The 18,399-nt window shown below is 49.4% G+C and overlaps 7 protein-coding genes across 7 annotated transcripts; 3 read left to right on the forward strand and 4 right to left on the reverse strand.

The window, feature by feature from the left end:
- Nucleotides 1–293: 293 nt before the first annotated feature.
- FPRO_02535 (uncharacterized protein) lies at nt 294–815 on the forward strand (the record flags this gene model as incomplete). Its single annotated transcript, XM_031227353.1, has 1 exon — nt 294–815. One exon carries the CDS (start codon nt 294–296, stop codon nt 813–815), a length of 522 nt encoding a protein of 173 aa, XP_031077798.1.
- Nucleotides 816–1,969: 1,154 nt separating this feature from the next.
- Nucleotides 1,970–5,134, reverse strand: FPRO_02534 (uncharacterized protein; the record flags this gene model as incomplete). The annotated part of the gene is made up of 6 exons (XM_031227354.1): nt 1,970–2,989; nt 3,040–3,161; nt 3,216–3,771; nt 3,820–4,281; nt 4,333–4,602; nt 4,673–5,134. 6 exons carry the CDS (start codon nt 5,132–5,134, stop codon nt 1,970–1,972), a joined length of 2,892 nt encoding a protein of 963 aa, XP_031077799.1.
- Nucleotides 5,135–8,287: 3,153 nt separating this feature from the next.
- FPRO_02533 (uncharacterized protein) lies at nt 8,288–10,810 on the reverse strand (the record flags this gene model as incomplete). The annotated part of the gene is made up of 1 exon (XM_031227355.1): nt 8,288–10,810. The coding sequence occupies one exon, from the start codon at nt 10,808–10,810 to the stop codon at nt 8,288–8,290; it is 2,523 nt and encodes an 840-aa protein (XP_031077800.1).
- Nucleotides 10,811–12,164: 1,354 nt separating this feature from the next.
- Nucleotides 12,165–13,037, forward strand: FPRO_02532 (putative pyrimidine 5`-nucleotidase; the record flags this gene model as incomplete). Its single annotated transcript, XM_031227356.1, has 4 exons — nt 12,165–12,211; nt 12,267–12,295; nt 12,352–12,813; nt 12,862–13,037. The coding sequence occupies 4 exons, from the start codon at nt 12,165–12,167 to the stop codon at nt 13,035–13,037; spliced, it is 714 nt and encodes a 237-aa protein (XP_031077801.1).
- A 236-nt stretch (nt 13,038–13,273) lies between these two features.
- Nucleotides 13,274–13,786, reverse strand: FPRO_02531 (uncharacterized protein; the record flags this gene model as incomplete). The annotated part of the gene is made up of 3 exons (XM_031227357.1): nt 13,274–13,533; nt 13,631–13,694; nt 13,745–13,786. The coding sequence occupies 3 exons, from the start codon at nt 13,784–13,786 to the stop codon at nt 13,274–13,276; spliced, it is 366 nt and encodes a 121-aa protein (XP_031077802.1).
- Nucleotides 13,787–14,157: 371 nt separating this feature from the next.
- On the forward strand, nt 14,158–15,410 carry FPRO_02530 (uncharacterized protein; the record flags this gene model as incomplete). Its single annotated transcript, XM_031227358.1, has 3 exons — nt 14,158–14,563; nt 14,615–15,165; nt 15,219–15,410. The coding sequence occupies 3 exons, from the start codon at nt 14,158–14,160 to the stop codon at nt 15,408–15,410; spliced, it is 1,149 nt and encodes a 382-aa protein (XP_031077803.1).
- A 349-nt stretch (nt 15,411–15,759) lies between these two features.
- FPRO_02529 (uncharacterized protein) lies at nt 15,760–16,405 on the reverse strand (the record flags this gene model as incomplete). Its single annotated transcript, XM_031227359.1, has 2 exons — nt 15,760–15,912; nt 15,992–16,405. 2 exons carry the CDS (start codon nt 16,403–16,405, stop codon nt 15,760–15,762), a joined length of 567 nt encoding a protein of 188 aa, XP_031077804.1.
- Between the last annotated feature and the right edge of the window lie 1,994 nt (nt 16,406–18,399).

Below are 18,399 nucleotides of genomic sequence, written 5' to 3' on the forward strand. Positions count from 1 at the left end.
GTCCCTTTTCAAGCATACACACCACGACTTTTACTGTAGGTCATGAATAGATATAAGTTGATCGACAGTCGAGACTACCCTATACTTCTCCGCAACCACACTTGGCAACGACTAACAACCCTTCCTTCCCCAACTGTATTTCTTTGTTCATGAGTTGAAGCCTGAAGCTCTATAAGCTTTCATCCATTCCATCCCATACAATCTTCTCCAGGAGAAACCCTATACCCCGCTCTCAAACCTTGGAAAGCTTCCTCTCTTCACGTTGAGACATATTCAGTTCATTGGTCTCAGCCATGTCACAAGATCAGGACGTTTCAAGCTCGCTCAAGAATCTGTCAATCGACACAAAGGACGAGCCTTCAGTGTTGTCCAAGAAACCAGCTGCCAAAAAGGCCAAAAAGACCAAGAAGGTCGTCGCAGACTCATGGGAAGACTCAGACTCCGACTCCGACTCTGATGCAGAGCCTGAAGCCCAGCCAGAGTCAAACAAGCCAACTTCTACCACGACGCCTGCGCCGCCTCCCCCAACGCCCATGTCTCCCGTCGGTGGCCTACCATGGGAGTCATCTTCAGGAAGTCCCGGCCATCGCGCTGGAGCAGACCCGGATAAGCGGCCTGAGAAGACAGATGCCGTGGCTCGCCGTATGATCGCTGCTGGACTAGGCCTCAAGGCACCAAAGCAGACGGAGGAGCAAAGGGCGTACCAGAGGAGTGTTCGCGAGCAAGAGAAGAAAAGGAGGGAACAGGAGAAAGAGGAGGAAAAGAAACGACAGGCTGATGTTGAGAAGGCAAAGGCAGCTATTTGGGATGATTAACAGATAATCTTATTAACAAGCTTGGAAGACTAGCTCTTGTATCAACTTTATCGAAACCCCTCATTGTCACCTGAAGCAAGGGTCTGAGGGCATTCTACTGGCCTAGATTCAGAGCGCTCTTATCGGCAAATGCGAGGGTTGGTATTGGCATATTGAAGCAAGAGACAAATATGTGTGAATCTTATTGCATGGAGTCACAAGAACTTGCAATGCACGTTTCTGCCTGGACAGCCCCCAAAGAAATTACTGAACCGAGTGACCTGAAGTCAAAGAAGAAAGATATAACTTAGAGCACTTACACAAGTTGCCAGGATTCAGAAATATATATAAACAAATCCCTGCTACCGACAACGACGACTCTGCCTAGTCCGAAGTACATACATACTTTGGGGGTTTGGACGTAAACAGTTCACTTTATATGAGCGACGGTGTTGATTCTGGTCCACAGGATCATATTTGCATGATGATATACACACTTGAGGACTTCACATAATGGCCAACATCATGTAGCAAAATTCGTGAATCGAGCAATCGCGGCTGAACCGCAGGTATCATTGCATTGCCATTTCTCAATCTTGGTTTGCCTAGACAGTAGCAATGCTCTCAACTTTTCATGGCCACATGCTGGAAATGCTTTTCTCTGTGCCTCCTCCGTTCTCGAAGGCTCCCAGGCGCAGCGTGTGATTCATGTGCCATATGGTTGGTTCCATGGCATGAAAGCTCATGACAACCACACGACTTCCAAAACAAACCCAACTTTGACTCCGTGTATAAGTCTGAAGACAGACTATTGATATTGTTTTCGTTCACAGTGGTATCTTTCTCGCCAAACATCCATCGTGTCCCAAAAATTTCATCTCAACCGGCAACCAGGGGTATTCTTCGTTTTTTTTGGTCTCAGCTTTTCGTTACATGACTGGGTATAAGGAGTGGACGTCAAGTCATCAAAAGAGAACCCCTGATTCCATATAGACCAGGAAAAAGCAAAAAGTAACATAATATAAAAAACAAGAAAGCACTCAAACGCAAATCAGGTAAAACAAACATGGCAAGACGTTAACCGACCGATGCATAAGTCGACGTTCCAGGGTATTTTTACGCCAGGGTATATCCAGCCGGGGTATTTGCATGTAGAGGTTCTAACACGGGGGAATCTAACGGAAAGGCCCAATAGGGGCGGGGTATCCTGAATTCATAGAATGAGAAGTGGAAGGGCGCCCGCTGTCGCCAGACGCGCGGGTGCTGTGGCGAGGTGTGACATCGCCAGGTTGAGGAATGGACAATTTGTTGTCCATGTGAGTGCCGAAGGTTCGAGGAGCCCAAGGATTGTCGTCGTCGGGGAGATTGACGCCGCTGTCGTTCCAGGGGTTTCGGTCGGCATTGAAGCTGCGGGTCGATTCGATCGAAATGAGCGAAGATTTAGAGACGTTGCTTGAACCCTTGAAAAAGTTACTGTTGCCAGAATGAGAGCTGTTCTTTCTACGGTCCAAGAAAGATGAAATTGACGTCATACTGCCAGGCTTTCGGAGACGGTCCAGAATACTGCTTCGCTCGCGAGCGACTTCATCGCCAAAGCCAGTCTTGATAGGAGAATCAGTGGCGACAGGTGCAGGAGCGTGCTGTAAAAGCTTAGAGTCGAAGTACTGCAGAGAATCTTCAAACGAGTCGGACTTGGGGCGGGGGAGAGCGCCCTTCACGACATTGATCTCAGCTCCAGAAGTTGCGAATTGAGACTGAATGAAGTCCATAGCATCACGGAGACCACCGGCGTTGTTGCGGGTGAACCCCCAAAGAAGAGTGACCGTAGGCTCGCCGCTCTCGGTGAGCTCGTCGGGGTTCTGCCTGACGCTGAGTTCAACCTCATGCTGGGCTTTCAGCTTGGGCACGAGGTCATGAGCGAATTCAGGAGACTCGAGGAATTTGACCAGCTCAGGAGTTCTGGCGAGAACAAGCTCATGCTTATCTGGGACCATGCCGAGAAACTCATCGACACAGTGAGGAACCTGCCACTGTGGACCGTTAACAGTAACTTCATCACTGGCTTGCTCAGTGCTGGGAAAGTTGATCTTGCAGTTGTACTTCTGCTCCAGGTCATCGATCTCGGGAAGTCTAGCAATAAGCTGGCGATGATAGAGGCGGTCAACGCTGACAATCTGAGATGTGTACTCAGAATCCTATCGATTCTGTTAGCATTGAGCGAGCGGTGGCATCAGGTGACACTTACGGCACGATCGACCATCTCCAAGATCTCGTTCTTGACAGCGTCCAGATTCTGGGCGTTTCGAGCTGGTGTGCGGCAGATGACATTATCGACTTTGATATCGTCGTCTTCTCGACCCATTCCGCCTGTATCAAGGTTAGTAAGCTTATACCTGATAGTGCAGCAACGGCGATTCTGACCTCTATCCATAGCATTGGAGAACTTGACAAAGACTGAGTGCTTCTTCATGATGCGCTGGATGTGCTGACCACCAATACCGATGATGCGTTTGTGGTACTGATCCGGCACATGGAACGAAATAGATGCAGGCATTTCTTGCTCCACAAGAGTGAGGCCCTGCTTCATGGACTCATAAGTTGCTGCCATGACATCGATGTTGAAGTTGTACTCGTTGAAACCATCGAAAATGATCTGCACATTGCTCTGCCCCATTATCTTGTTGATTTTGCCATTCTTTTTGCCACTGACGAATTCCTTGTGCTCGTTGGCAAGCTCAATCTTGACGCGGATCTGGTACTGAGATTGAGAAATGAACTTCATCTCCGAAATGACTTGAAGAGCTGTCTTGACAGCGTCATCAGAGCCAGTGATGGTGAAACTCAATTTATCGAAGGAAAGGTCGGCATCGGAGTTGGCGCAGATATCAACAAGCAAACTCTTGATGTCGTTGGGGTGAGGGAATTGCCTGGCATCAGCCGGCTGAATGAACCATCCCGCACTGTAGAATTGACCAGCCTGTGCTTAAGTTAGCGAGGCGTCTATTCGAAATCAGACATTACTTACCAAGGACATGATCTCTCGCACAGTTCGCTCAACGTGAAGACCTTCGCTTCCTTGAACTCGGACCATGTTACGCTGAGTAGCCAGGGGAGGGAACATGATGAAGGTGCCGTTGGCCTCGAGAATCTTCCGGACCTTATCTAGACGACCAAGCAGAATACTGTCGATCTTGGCAGCAGGAATTGTGACGTCCTTAACGTACAACCTGATGCGCTGGACAGTTTCGTGCAGTTTCTGTTTTGCTAATTCAATAGCTTGGGGCGTTTCGCCAGTGATAAAAATATCGTTGGGGTCACGGCGAGTCGCTTTAGGAGGACAGTAGCGGTACATTGCCGAGAACGGGGGTGGGAAGTAGATGGCAGTTCCAGTGGAAGACTCAATGAGCTTGATATTCTTGCGATGTCGGCCACAGACAAGCTGATGGAGGGAAGCCTCAAGTTTGGTACCATCAACAATTCGGCCGAGCTGCGTAAGTGTTAGAACGGCACATAAGTATGATTAAGCAGGAAACAGTACCAGAGTATCGATGTGGATCAGAACACGAGCCTTGGCGTGCTCGGATGATAGTATATCACCGTAGATTGCAACTCTCCAGCGCTGATCCATGCGTAATTCAGCATCACCAGTCATACCGTCCACAACAGGGGTCAGCTTAGGGCCAAGAAGGAAGATATCTACGCCACAGAAGGTGGAGATGTAATCGAGGGTATCAGTGACAGGCTTCTTGAGCACTCCGGCATTGAGATCGCAGACGAGTTGACCATCGATATCAATGGTGGTGCAGCGCTGTGAAAAGGTTAGAGAAGAGCCTCGACTTGTCCCGGGAAAGCCCAAGGGTATATGAATAGGAACATACAAGAGAAATTGGGGTATCATTCAAAATAGTCTCTCGGCTCTTGTGGACCAGCTCTGGAGAGCCCGAGAGACAAACAGTAGCAACCTGTTGGCCTTTTCCGCCCTTGAGCATTGTTGACAGGACATATGCCTCAACAGGAAGCGGCCCGTTGGTAATCTCCTGGCACATCCTGTGGAGGTTGTTCAGGTTCTGAACATGGATAGGCAGCTCGTGAATCTGGACGTCGTCCGGCGCGTCCTCGGGGTGTGTCCATCGCAGGACAGCGTCAGTGGTTGCGTGAAGAATGTCCTCAGTATCGGGGCCCGCAAGATCGGAAGCGAATGGGATATTGAAAGAGTAGAGAATGGTGGCATCGGCGGCTTGAGGGGAAGCCATGGGCTGACCGGGTTGAGCGGCGTTCTTGGGATGGTTGAGGGCATTCATGGGCATATTAGGACGGCCCATTACGAAATTGGGAGCCATTCTTTCCGACCAGTGACGCATATTTGCCAACTTATTCATGATGAGGATCGAGAAAGTTGCGTCGTTGGTATCGTCGTCGTCGTCCGAATCGTGGGCGGGCGGCGACGGTCGGCCAAGGTGGAGGAGGCTGAACGGAAGAGGACGCCGGGTGGAGAAGAGCCAAAGAGAAGAGAATACAAAGATGATGCGAGATTGATCAAGAGAAAGCGAAAACTGTATGGGTATCGAAGAAGCTGAGGTCAAGAAAGGGCTGTGAGGATGGGGGGGGAAGGGGGTAAGGGTAGGGGAAGGGGAAAGAAAGAGAGATGTGGTATTTGTGAGCTCTTTCCACGTCTGACGAGGGAGGGAGAGAGAGGTTAGGTTAGGTAGGTTGAGTGGAGGTTGACTGAGGTGAGGTGAGGTGAAGTGAGGGAAGTGGAAGGGGAGAGGATAAGGTATAGTTAGCGGAGCCAGGCGTAAAAAGCGAGGAACGTCAGGCCAAGTCCAGTCCAGTCAGTCAAGTCAGCAAAGAGTGGACGTACCTACCCTCTGTACCATACCTACCGTCCGTACCTGCTCGAGTACAAGACACGAGAGTGGGTGATGAGCCAGGTGGCAGGTACAGCTGCTTAGTGCCCTGGTCAGCCTACCGTAACTTGCCAGGGAAGTAACTGGGGGGAGATTTAAAAGAGGGCCCTAGCACGCTGGGACTAAACCCGAAGGCCTGTCTCTGTCTCTGTCTGAGATGGGAATCTGAACTCAATTTTCACGATACAACAGAAGAGATGACAACGCGAAACATCAGAATTGAAATGAAACAAGGACTCAAATAAGAGAAGCCTTAATACAACTGCATATCAACCATCCCACGCATGGTACAATGTTTTGCGTCGAAAACCCCTCGGAAAGGGTGGTCACTCTAATCATGGTCGAGGGTTTTGATAAGAACAGCCACAGCGAACACTGAACCACTAAATCATCGACAATCCCTGACTGCCCTGGAACCATGACAAGTTTCAATTGCGCAGATCGTCAGAGTTGCGAACCACAACGATGAGAAGTATAACTCGAAGCATAACTCAAAGCATCATATAGCTCATTCTTCACAATGACGATACGCTGAACCACAAAACTCAGCCATTGCCAACCCTCAGCTCCTTGGTTCGATCGCCTTCGAATAACAACGTCTTAGGGCATGGATGTTTTCTGGGTAGTGGAGACCATCAGCCCAGGCTTGGAGCCTCCTCCTGCAGACCACAGTAGTATCATCGTGGTCACTCCAACAGGTTTACGCAGTCTCCTCCCGCGGAACGCTACGCTGAACCGGCTGCGTTCCAAACACTTTAGTGGGATGTTCAAGGGCTTCGGCAAAGCATAGCAAAGCCTCCGGGTCGTCCATGGAGCGAAACTCAGTCAAGACCTGAAGTATGGATACTCGACACATCACCAAATCCACAAGATGTCTTAAGTACCGTTGTCTCGAACACTAACACGAAGAGAGCCTGGGTACAGGGCAACAGCTGCACGAGGATGGGTCACCTCCGCCAATGACCAACCACTCAAGTCTGTTTACTGTCAAGGGCCGCTAAAACCCATGTTTTTGCATCATAGTATCCAGATCCAAGACGATCATTTGGTCAAGTAAGTCCACCGCATAAGCACAACAGATTGTAGCCAGAGAAAACACCAAAACACACCACACATCGCATCCATCATCAGCTGTGTTTCGCTTCGTTGCTAATAATGTTAGACCAAGCTTCGATCACACGGCGTCCCCACACAAGACAAGGTCCTCGTCTGGTGTCTGTGTGACTTATCCCAGGACGAACAAGGGAGCTGATTCGAGGGGGTGACCCATGCAAGCCGGCCTCTCACCAAGAGTCCGGCACCGGCTCAGCCACTAGCAACTCGTCATTGAATATATCAGACTTTCAGGGACCTTATTTGGCCGGCACTGCAGAATGCAGAATGGCAATGTGCACACAGACCAAAAGGCACAAGGATCTACAGTCTCGACTTCTGTACTGCAACATCGCGAACTCCTGCATTTATCAAGGGAGCTGGCATTCTTGGGGTCCGTTTGTATGTGGCGCAACAAGTCTGGATCGCTGGGCAGACGCGCATATGCGTGTCCTGGCACCGTTTGTTGATTGCTTCACTGACTTGCCCCCTCGAATTCCAGAGGCTTACATCGAATGCATGGTCATCACGAGCCACGCCACTCTTTTCACCCGTCAACCTTGAAGCTTATAGCCATGCTATCAGTAACCTACACGTTCTGTGACTTAACTAACCACATCCGCAAATGGTCCAGCATTAAGGCTAGCTGAATGTCCTCTTTGAGTAGCAGTTGATAAGCGAAGCCCAATATGTTTTATTTTGTGAACTGACTCGACAGGACATGTGAGAGCTGATAGTCAGACTCACCCGCCATGTCTCAAACATTCATATTCGTACCTTAGGCTCGTGACATTCGCACTGACCCTTCAGGGTCCTTGCAGATTCCGACTGGTCAGGGATTGGGAATCGACCTCACAAATGTCCGTGAACTCTGCAGAGTCTTGAGAGACTGCCACGACAGCATGAAAAATACCACTTGGAGCAGCATCTTCATGGTGTTTGATGAACCCCTGGGACAAGCCTATGGTCACATCTATACGACCCCTACCTGTCACCTCATTCCTTCGAACCATATCATATAGTCCTGTCCATTGATCAAGCGGTCTATCATATGACCAGCAGTATTTTGTCACAATCGGCGCTTATATCGGATAGAATTTATCTCACACGTCTAGGAGCACTTACTGTTCTCTTCAAACCAACCCTTCTGGTGGGGTTCACCATGCTGAACTATGTTCTGTTGTGCTCAGGCGGATCCTGGCAGGCCGTGATGACCTTTCATTGTCAACATAGAAACGCAAACCAATGTTTAGCCAATTGGGGGTTATTATTGCAGAGAATAGACGAGTGCTCGACCGCTTCTCTGAACCATGGCCTTTCAATGTTATAATTCCCATGCAATGAGTTCAAATATAGTAGTTCAAGAGATAAACGTTGTTGTTCAACTTCTTGGATAGAAGAACGGTCTTGATACGTCATTCAACTATATTGGTATTCCCGTCTGATATCAACTATATTCGCTTCTATTTTAACACCCGTTTGGTTTGACCTAGCTTAACGATAAACCTCCCTCCTCGCATCATCTGCGTAAACAATCTCTTGCGTTGCCCCTCGCGGTCTCTCAATGAAAGCAATCTCCTCCCCACCTCTCATTGGTTGATTGTAGTACCGCTCCACCGGCCGCGTGCTGTACTCCTGTCTCACAACGCCTGGTTCTGCAGCAATGCCACCGTATTCCCGCGCGTAAGGCTGTACAGCCTCACGGTGGCTCTCCGGGTGGACGCTTGTGGCATATTGACGTACGGGTGGCTCGGGTCGCACGCTCTGCACTCGGCCGTAGTCCCGGGCGACCTCATACCGAACAGGCTCTGCTGGTCGTACGCTGGTCGGCCTTGCAATATAATCTCTCGTCCCGTCTTCCATACGTCTTCGTTCTGGAGGTGCCATCACCTCAACGAATTCCCCTGAGGGACCTATTGGCCGTGTTGAATGCTCACGCGGTCTGTGATCCCTGTAATCCTGCGAAACGTACTCAGGTTGTGTGACGACCCGCCTAGGCATATACGATGGCGAACGTCGCCTGTAGACTGCCCCTCCTTCTTCGTACGTCTCCATCGCCTGGGGCCTCCGAACCGGAGTTCGTTCATAAAAGATCTCGGGCTCGCCGGATCGAGCGGGAGGAGCTGCGGAGTGCCGGATGATCGTCGAACGTGGTGGCTCAATATACTCACGTCCATAAGCATCTACGATAATTCGAGTTGGCGGCGGTCTTTGCGGTGCCATGAACACATCGCCTTCTGGTCTTAAGCCTGTAGGTGATGCTTCATGTGCTCCAGCATAAGGCCACGATGGGCGCGGATAACCGTTGTTAGGTCGAACTTGGGAGCTTGCTGTTCCCCCCATCGACAGCCTTTGGTGAGGAGGGGGAACATGTGGGGCCTGTTCAATAGGATACAGTCCACCGGAAACGTATCGATCATCGGCATATTCTCTCCTATAGACAGCAGTTCCAGGAACAGTGGTGCTCGCTGCACGTTGTGATGAAAAGCCTACTGTGTCATAGCCTATCGGCACTCGATCATCTCGCTCTTGACGATTATGCACAGGCACAGGTTCTGGGGGATAGAGGCCCGGGTGAGGGTCGTAACGAACTTCCTCGTACACAGGTTCATCTGGTTGTTGCTGAGCGTACCTTTGACGTTTATTGGGACGAATATAGGAAGGGGCATTCATAGGGGAGGGAGATCTAGGTTCAGCCTTGATATAAGGCGTTGGTTCAGTCTCGGGCGCTTGCCTGTCAGCCTTTCTCTTTTTCTTCTTTGCTTTCCGCCTATCCGATGCACCGCCTTGAGGCGAGCTCTCAGGACTAGTGACAGCGACTGGCTCATTCCTGAGAGCAGCAACTTGAGCGGGAGTACCGGTGGAAGAAGTCGACGTCGCTTCGGCAGCCCGAGGTCGTGGCCTAGTATTTATTAATGGCGAAGTCTGCGCATTCTGATGCGATCTCTCATGTGCTCTGATCAGAGGAGAAGGGGGACGGCTGTCAATATAGTGTTCACGGGGAGGCTGTCGAGAGGCTGATCCGTAATCAACTCTACGCCTATCGCTCTCCCCATTATTGGGACTTTGCCTGGCACTTCTATCCTGCCTAGGTGCTGTCTTGTCTGCATTATAAGTAGCAAGGCCAGGGACCTGGACAGGTCGTGAAGTGCTGTTAACGCTCACCGAACCGACGAAAGGGTCTGGATTTGCGTAGGCTTCTTGGGGTCTAGTGTGGCTCGGTGCGTACGGCCCCGGAGGGACTTGCTCAAAACCAATCGGAGGCTGTCGCGGAATAGGAGCGGTATGGCTATTTATCTTTGGTTGCGACTCCGCGACGGGTACTTGTGCCTCTTGGGACTCGTTACGGACTCTGGAAGTCAAAACGGAGGATGGAGTGTTGTGCTGCGACGAGTAGAAAGTGTTGTCATCGAAGGAATCACTTGCGTTGTCAGTGTTAGTAGCATCAGCAGCAGCAGCGGTAGCAGTAGTATCGGGACCAGCATTGCTTTCCACAAGCGTCAAGGCTTTCGTCAAGACCTCGTTAAGATCGAATTCAACGACAGGCTCCCCTTGCGCCACGCTCTTAGCAGTTACTCGTCTCTGATCAACTTCGTCTCTCAGAGCACGTTCCAGCCTCTGTCTCTGCAACTTCAACTCTGCTTTGACCAGATCCTCAGATTTCTCTAGGAAGATGGGGTTGATCTCAGTAGATCCTGACCCATATGGCTTGCTGCTGCTGTTGGTGGTAGCAGACACATCTGCTTGCTTTTCGTTCGCGATGGTTTGCCCATGAGCGTCTGTCTGATGACTCGGAGTTCCATCTTGCGTGGAAATATCTAGCGGATGGATGGAAGTTTGTGTGGGAGGGATAAAGTTAGAAGGGACCTTGATAGTCGGATGTTTACCGGAGAGAACAGTTGTAGAGAAGCGTACAATCTTCTCATACTGCTCGATCTGATGACGCTCCTTCTCAGCAAGACCAGCAAGCTCATTCCTACTAGCAAGATGCCCCTGAGCGACAATATCTTGTGCCATGATGGCGGCGAGTGAAATGTACACGTCGCGTCACCAGGCGACACCAGATTAAGTTGGAAAAAAAGGGAGCAAGCAAGCAATAAGACCAACTCCAAGCAAGCTAGCTCAACGAAAGCGTTGGGTACTGAACCCGACGGACAACGCCACTCTTGACGCGATATGACGCGGACCAAAGAGCTACTACTGATCAGAATGTAAATGCGCTGTTTCGGCTGTTGTTCAAGAAATGGAAGCTTTGATGTTGGAGGTCTGTGCAATTAATGGAGTGGTTTTTAGAGCCACAGGCGCCTCGACTCGGGTGGACGCGAAAGGCAAACAATTTAGGCGGTGTAAGCGGCAGAATTCTTTCATTACAGCGTCTTCGAGAATTACCTATATGTTGACTGTTGAAGTAACTCATACAAGACTGAATTAATTTTTGATGAGTGAAAAATAGTTTGCATTTTCTCTACAACTAACTAATATTGGAATTGCTTCGTTGAATCCATTACAACCTTGGCTTGTGCGGCATTGGGTTGAATGTCATGTGTTAGTGTCATAGCTCTTACACGACCTGTCCCTTGAGCCTCAATATCGAGAACACGACACTTGTGGTCATACAAATCCAATCCTTGCCTTCAGTAAGTTCGACTAGTCTAAAGCCCCTGTATTCATCGTCTTGTCCTATCATTTAGTTCCCGAACCATGAGGCTCAAGATGAACTCTCTGTAGGTAAGCATGGATCATGTAAACACTATAGTATTACTCGTGGCTCGACAGCCTCCTTTAAGCCCATGGAGCTTCTCATACCATGATGATCCAGGAGTTCGAGTCTTATGGCCTACTCACACGTGTTTTTAAATGGAGATTCAATCAAACAAAGGGGTTGTCTTCCATGAAATTCCTCGAATGTTTGCTTAACAACAACTCTTATGTTACCAAAAGCAACCAGTGACAGAATGACAGTCCCGCGATCGGAGACCGGAAGACGATCCGCGCTGAACTTTGCTCATTATTCAGCCACACCGCAAGAGTCATTGGGTGAAACGTAGCGCATCGACGGACGGATACCGACGATATCCTCCGGATACTGCAGAGTTGATCCAAGGAAGCGATTGATTGCTTACTAGCCTTGCGTTTTTGGCCCAGATCGCCGTTCCCTATAAAATTCTATTTAAACCGTTTCTCTCCTCCTCATAGCCATTCAATGTACCAATTACGACCACGTGTTAACGCAATATCATCATTGAAGCGCTTCTCAAAACCTTTAGTTGCCTCCTCCTTATTGCTCAACTCAAATCTCACACCTCGCTATCCTTACTTTACCACCAACAACAACCCCAGCCTCAATATTCAGACTCATACCAAATTCACCATGGGCAGCACTCAGGACATGAACCCGGGGAAGCCGGTCCTATTCTTGTTAGTCTTTTTCGAAATATACTTCTCATAGGCTTTGAGCTAACTTTTTATGCAGCGATATTGACAACTGTCTCTATCCACGGAGTAAGCTTACACTGAAATCAGTGTTTATGACTACTTGAAACTAACAGTGAATGAAGGCACAAAAGTCCATGACATAATGGCTAAACTCATTGATGAGTACTTCTCCAAGCACCTGGAGATCCCTTGGGATGAAGCCGTGAAACTGCACAAAGAGTATTACACCAACTATGGCCTCGCTATTGAGGGGTTGGTGCGCCATCACCAAATCGATCCCCTGGATTACAACGCCAAAGTGGACGATGCTTTACCCCTCGAAGAAATCATCAAGCCCAACCCTGAGCTACGCGAGCTCCTGGAGGACATCGACAAGTCCAAGGTTACTGTGTGGCTTTTCACCAACGCCTACGTGAACCACGGGAAGAAGGTTGTTCGCCTCTTGGGCATCGAGGATATCTTCGATGGTCTCACATACTGCAACTATGCGGAACAACCGTTACTCTGCAAGCCGGACCCCCGCATGTACGAGAAGGCGATGCGCGAAGCAGGCGTCGACCGTGTCGAGGATTGTTACTTTGTCGGTGAGTTCCCCCACGCTGTTACTCATACCTCCATCTAACCCCTTCTAGATGATTCTGCCCTGAACTGCACAGAAGCCAAAAAATTTGGTTGGACAGCAGCCCATCTCGTTGAGGAGGGAGTGCCAGCTCCCAAAACCCCTGCTTCGCAATACCAAATCCAGCATCTGCGAGAGCTACGGAATGTCTACCCGCAGTTCTTCAAATCTACTTCAAGCAAGGCATAGTTTATGACATTTGAGGTTGGTTACGAAATAGAGGGGATTGTATGGCATATGATAGAGTTTCTAGACGGTGGCGTTCAAGGCGCTCACTCGGCTGAGATACCTTTGTATTATGGGGTTTCAACAAAAAATAATAAAATGCTCCTTTGCATGGGCTGCCTGCCTTTCATTTGGTTATTCGTACCCTGAACTCCGCGCTGCGCATCAATAAACTTGTCAAAAACAGACCGAACCCGTAATTATGGTCGTCGTATGCTGCGGATAACACTGTCAAGCTCAGACAAAATCTGATCTTTCTCCTTGATTGCTTCTTGGCGTTGGGCTTCAGCAATCTTCAAATCCTCCTCCAGCTCTTTAATGTACCTCTCCTGATCCATCTCACTGTTGTCTAAGCCGGGGAGAGATGAGATGAGGACCTCGATTTGTTGCTCTTTGACAATGAGATCCTGCGACAACTCTACCATACCAGCTCGAAACTCATCTGGAGGAAGTGAATCAACTGAGGGAAGTTAGCATGTTTCCCTTCGAATGGATCATGAATTCGGACATGCCTTCTTTTGGAGCATCTTTCACTTCGCGGACCTTGTCATTAGGACCAAGTGTTTCAAGGTCATGTCGCTTGTTGACATAGTGAAGGCATGCAACGAACTGTGTGGCCAGCTGTAGAATTTATTAGCGGAAGAATTTTATGAGGTGCAAACTGGACGCACCTGGTCTACAGCATCTTGCAGCTGGGTTAATCGATCACCCATGATGTTGGCTGTAAATTCTCAAACAAAGCAACTCTAATGATTTACAGCTTCAAGGCTCCTTCACACCTCAATCTCACACTGGCTTAGCTGTCACGTGGAGATGTGCCGGAGGTCGGGCAATCAACAATCCGCCCCGGAAATTCTGGAGCTCAGTGATGGAAGGAAGTGAACACCGTTGTCTCTGGGCGAGCTATGACATGATTGGCACGGCATGGTCCAAGTGGCAGCAACACTATGTTCACTCTTTCTTAAACCTGTCAAGTCCACATCTTTTACTTCGCCTTCGTGCGCTTCTGTCTCTCTCAACCAATTCTTTAGCCCGATAAACTTCTTCTCTACGCTCTTTTTCACATTGACTTTTTCAGTAAAACATGTCTGAGCAACCTCCCCAGCCAGGCCCCCAGCCTGGGCAGATTCCCATGCCGCAACCTGGGCAGCGACCTACACCCGAGCAGATTCAGGCAATGCAGCGCCAACTCGCCATCGATGCTGAGAAGAACGGCATGACTGTCCCTGAATTTATCGAGCACATCAAGAGACAAGCGCAAGAGCAAATGAGAATGCGCGCACAACAGCAACAGCAAGGTCATGATCACGACCACGACCACAACGGTCATTCTCATGACCACGGTCAACCTCCCCAGCAGGGTCGCGCCCAGCCTATTACGCCGGGACCCCCAAACCCCAAGGCCATTGCTCTTGCCTCGTTCCTGCGAGGCCAGGATCTCAAACCCAGAACTGTGATTCTGAACGGCGAGCGAAAGGACATGTTTCGAGGTAGGCCACATGGCACCAATCTCTTCCAAATCAGAAGCTGACAGAACCTAGTCAAGCGAGCCCTCCGAGCTCTTCAGTCCCCCGCATATGAGAAGGCCCGCAAGAAGAACCCTCTTCTCCCCGAAATCACCGACAGAGCTTCTCTCGAGAACACATTCAAGTTGTTGCCCCTGAGCATGCTTGCTCTCCGAGTTTCCAAGGTCGAACCGCAGGCAGGCCCTAACGGAAAGAAGCCCAAGCGTGTCAAGGGACAGTGGACTGTCAAGATTGAGCAGCAACAAGAGGCAAAGGAAGACATGTACTACTGCTGGCTGTGGGAAGGTAGCCAGCTCAAGCGCAAGATCTACGCCGGTCTCGCACTCCTTGCTATCTTCGCTATCGTCTTGTACCCTCTGTGGCCCCTGGTGCTGCGCCAGGGTGTCTACTACCTCAGTTGGGGACTCCTTGGACTGCTCGGACTGTTCTTCTTGATGGCCATCTTCCGAGTTATCCTGTTCTGTATCACCTACTTCACAACACCACCTGGACTATGGCTATTCCCCAACTTGTGGGAGGACGTTTCTTTCATGGACAGTTTTAGACCCGTCTGGGCTTGGCATGAGGTTAGTTGACTATGCTACGAGAGAATGAAACAAATCACTAACAACACGTACAGACCGAGAAGAAGAAGAAAAAGAAGAAGTCTGCTGCCCCTGGAACCACCCCCAACCCAGCCTTCGCAGCCGCTACTGGTCAAGTTAACACAAGTGCGACTACAACTGGCACGGATACTCAGGTCAAGACTGGTGGTGTGCAGCAACGGCACTACGAGGCCCCACGAGTTGAAGAGCTCGATGACGACGAGTAGATGGCATCTAAAAGTGACCTTGGGTGATGGCGTTTTTTGGGAGTTGTAATAGTATCGTGGATCTACCGTGTAGTGTGGAAAGCAATCAAAGCGGTTTCTTTTTTGTACGAGATTTTCCCAAATTTATACAGGCATGTACAATGTCAATTTTGTCGTGAAATGATCATATTTTGGATGGATATCTAGAAAACAAACCGAAGCACCCCGCCAGCCACAGTCCATGATAAGAACAGCAATATCGAGTCGCCTCGTTTTCCTCCGATGAAGGAAATTTTCTACAGCACTTTTGAAAGGTCGATCCTTGTCAATGACAAGAGCTCGATACACCTGACCCCTCGATTATAGCTCCTCAGGACTGCAACGTCAGATGTTTCCAAAAGAAGGTACCGCCCTTGAGTTCTCCATTTGGACTTAGACCATATTTTGGGATCTGGCCAAGCTCGACATAACCAAGCTTTTTATACACCTCCTCTGCTGGGCTTCCCGTCTCTGTGTCGAGAAGCTAAGCAGTTGTTAGTTACCGGGACTGAGATGCCGAAGAGAGCTAACGTTAGTATAGTTACGATGGACATTGAACTTACCAGAATAGTTCGACCACGCTTGGTGGCTTCAGCTTCGAGGGTAGAAATCAAAGTTCTGGCACCTCCTCGACCGCGAAAAGCTTTGTGGACGAGGAGCTTTTCAACGACACCGCGAAATGGGCCAGTTTCTGAAGAGGGCATGTTTAACATGACAACACCCACCACATCGGAGCCGTTCGGCCGAGCTCCAGGTTCGTAGTCGTTCAGGAGAATGAATATGAGCCGTTTGCCGTCTGCCACCTCTGCAATCCGCTCTTTCCACCAAGCGAGGAGTTTCTCGTGAGATAGGGGCGGGAGGAATTCTGCGATAGTGCGATCGTGAGTGATACAGGAGGCGTGAATGGCTGCAAGATAGGGTATCAGGTGCCCATGCTGCCCTGGTGAGAAGAGAGCCACTGTTCCTGAAGCTGTCATGTTGAAAATATCTTGTTGATTGGACGAGCTTATGTCGAGAGTCTTGAGTTTAAGTGGTTCCAAGAGAGTAAGTTGTGTCTCAGTGTACAATGCTTCTTTCTCGTATGAGCATCTGCAGGACTGGAGATCATGTATCCAACCGCAATGGGATATTTGAATTGATCAGTAAAATATCGGTCAACGCTGGTGTAGAAATTCTGTACAAGATTTATCAGAGGCTTGACTTATTGGGCAACTCGATGAGGGGAGATAACTTATGGCCCATAAGTTATGGGTTATCCGATTTAGGAGCTCCAACCCGGTGCAAGCTAGCAGTAGTAGACTTACTTGGAGAGTTTAAACTTGGGCTGATGCTCAGGTGAGCAGTTGAAGGTTCAGAAGATGTAAGAATTGCAAGATAAAGTGTTGAGAAAAAGAGGTTGGGGAATTTCGGCTTAGGGAGTCAAAAGGCCATGGATGTTGAAGAGACCTGAGCATCAAAACGTGACTGACTGACTACCTGCCTTGTCTCTCCTAAGAGGTTAGGTTACTACAGTATTTAAGATGAGGTCTGTCTCTCCTCTCCTCTCCGTTCCGTGTGAGAGTGATTCAGTGAGCCAGAAAAAAAGTCGCCTTCTCCCCTGCAGCCACTTGCAAGCTAAAACTAAGGTAACGCTGGGCTCGTGGATGCAAGGTTGTTGGGTTACAAGGTGCCCGGTGCCCCAGCAAAGATGGTAGTTTTCCAGGTTCCAGTTCCTGAGATGGTCCCCTCCATCAGCCCGTGGAGTTGCCCTGTAGTTACCGTCCCGGCGGGTAATTGCAGCGGCCCTGGAGGTGCTGGACGGTAAGTGGGCTGTGTGTCCAGTGGATTCTAGCGTATAAGTTTGACGGCTCCGCAACCCATCAAGTCAACCCTCCCCGGTCGATTTAGTCAGACAGCCAAGTTGGCTCTTTTACGCCCTCATAACGACTCTGGATTGGATCGAATCCTTTCACTCTCTGCGGGAGCAATCGTGAAGAGGTTGCACGCCACGGTTGCCACAGATTGTCGGAATAAAATGGCGCATATACAAATCTGGCAGTTGAGAATTTGCTTTTGCTTTTGTCTTTGCCGGTCGGTGGCTTCAAAGCAGGTTGGTTGAGTTGACCGACCATCAAGGCTAACTAAGAGTTGAGGCCTGAGAGCTAGTGAATTCATGGATGGGTTGATGAAACGAGACGGGACGGGACGGATAGAGAACGGGAACTCTTCATACTGTCAGTCCACCAACTACTGTATATTCCTTGCAACTCCGTGGATAACATCGTGACAAAGTCCACTCCATCAGCTCATCCTTCGGTGTTCAGACACCGAGTCATGGACACCTGTAGCTGATCCAGGACAATCACATTGTTAATCTCGGTTGCCGAAAACAGGCTGAGCGGTCCATATCACCGTTGATATCATGATCAGTTGACTGAACTCATACCAGTTATAGAGTCCAATACAAGGAAGCATAACAGGCTATCACGGCTATTCATCTTTTGGATGAGTTGTTGCAGGCCAAGAGGTTTCATCGGGTTTAAGCAGCAGTTCACACGAGCCTTATACAACTGGACATGCGAGTTCGGTAGATTTTTTAGTTACTTGTCCCAATGGGTTGCCCTGCATTAGAGTCTTTTTACCGGGGTTTGGTTTCGGCAGTCAAAGCTGTCAGTCCAGTAGGATGCTGTTTAGCGTGGATCAGCTTAAAGCAGTGTTTGGAAGAGACATGAAACGAGAGTGATTGTCTCTGTAAATGCTCTGTGATTCACGTTTGTTTGTTGTGAGTTGTGTAGTTGCTGGCTGACTCTCTGAGTGAGTGTCATGTCTTGTCTGTTTCTGTGTATGTATAACCCCGCAACTTGATGAACGTTCCAATGAGGATACGAAGCTTCCCTATTTGTCTAGAGCAATCATATTGATAACGCAACCCTGATGTACCTATTTACGGCATCTCTCATTCATTGGCTCTCCGCATTCCGTGGCCATCATC

Source organism: Fusarium proliferatum (assembly GCF_900067095.1).
Source record: "Fusarium proliferatum ET1 genome assembly, contig: FPRO_scaffold002, whole genome shotgun sequence".
NCBI classification, from domain to species: domain Eukaryota; kingdom Fungi; phylum Ascomycota; class Sordariomycetes; order Hypocreales; family Nectriaceae; genus Fusarium; species Fusarium proliferatum.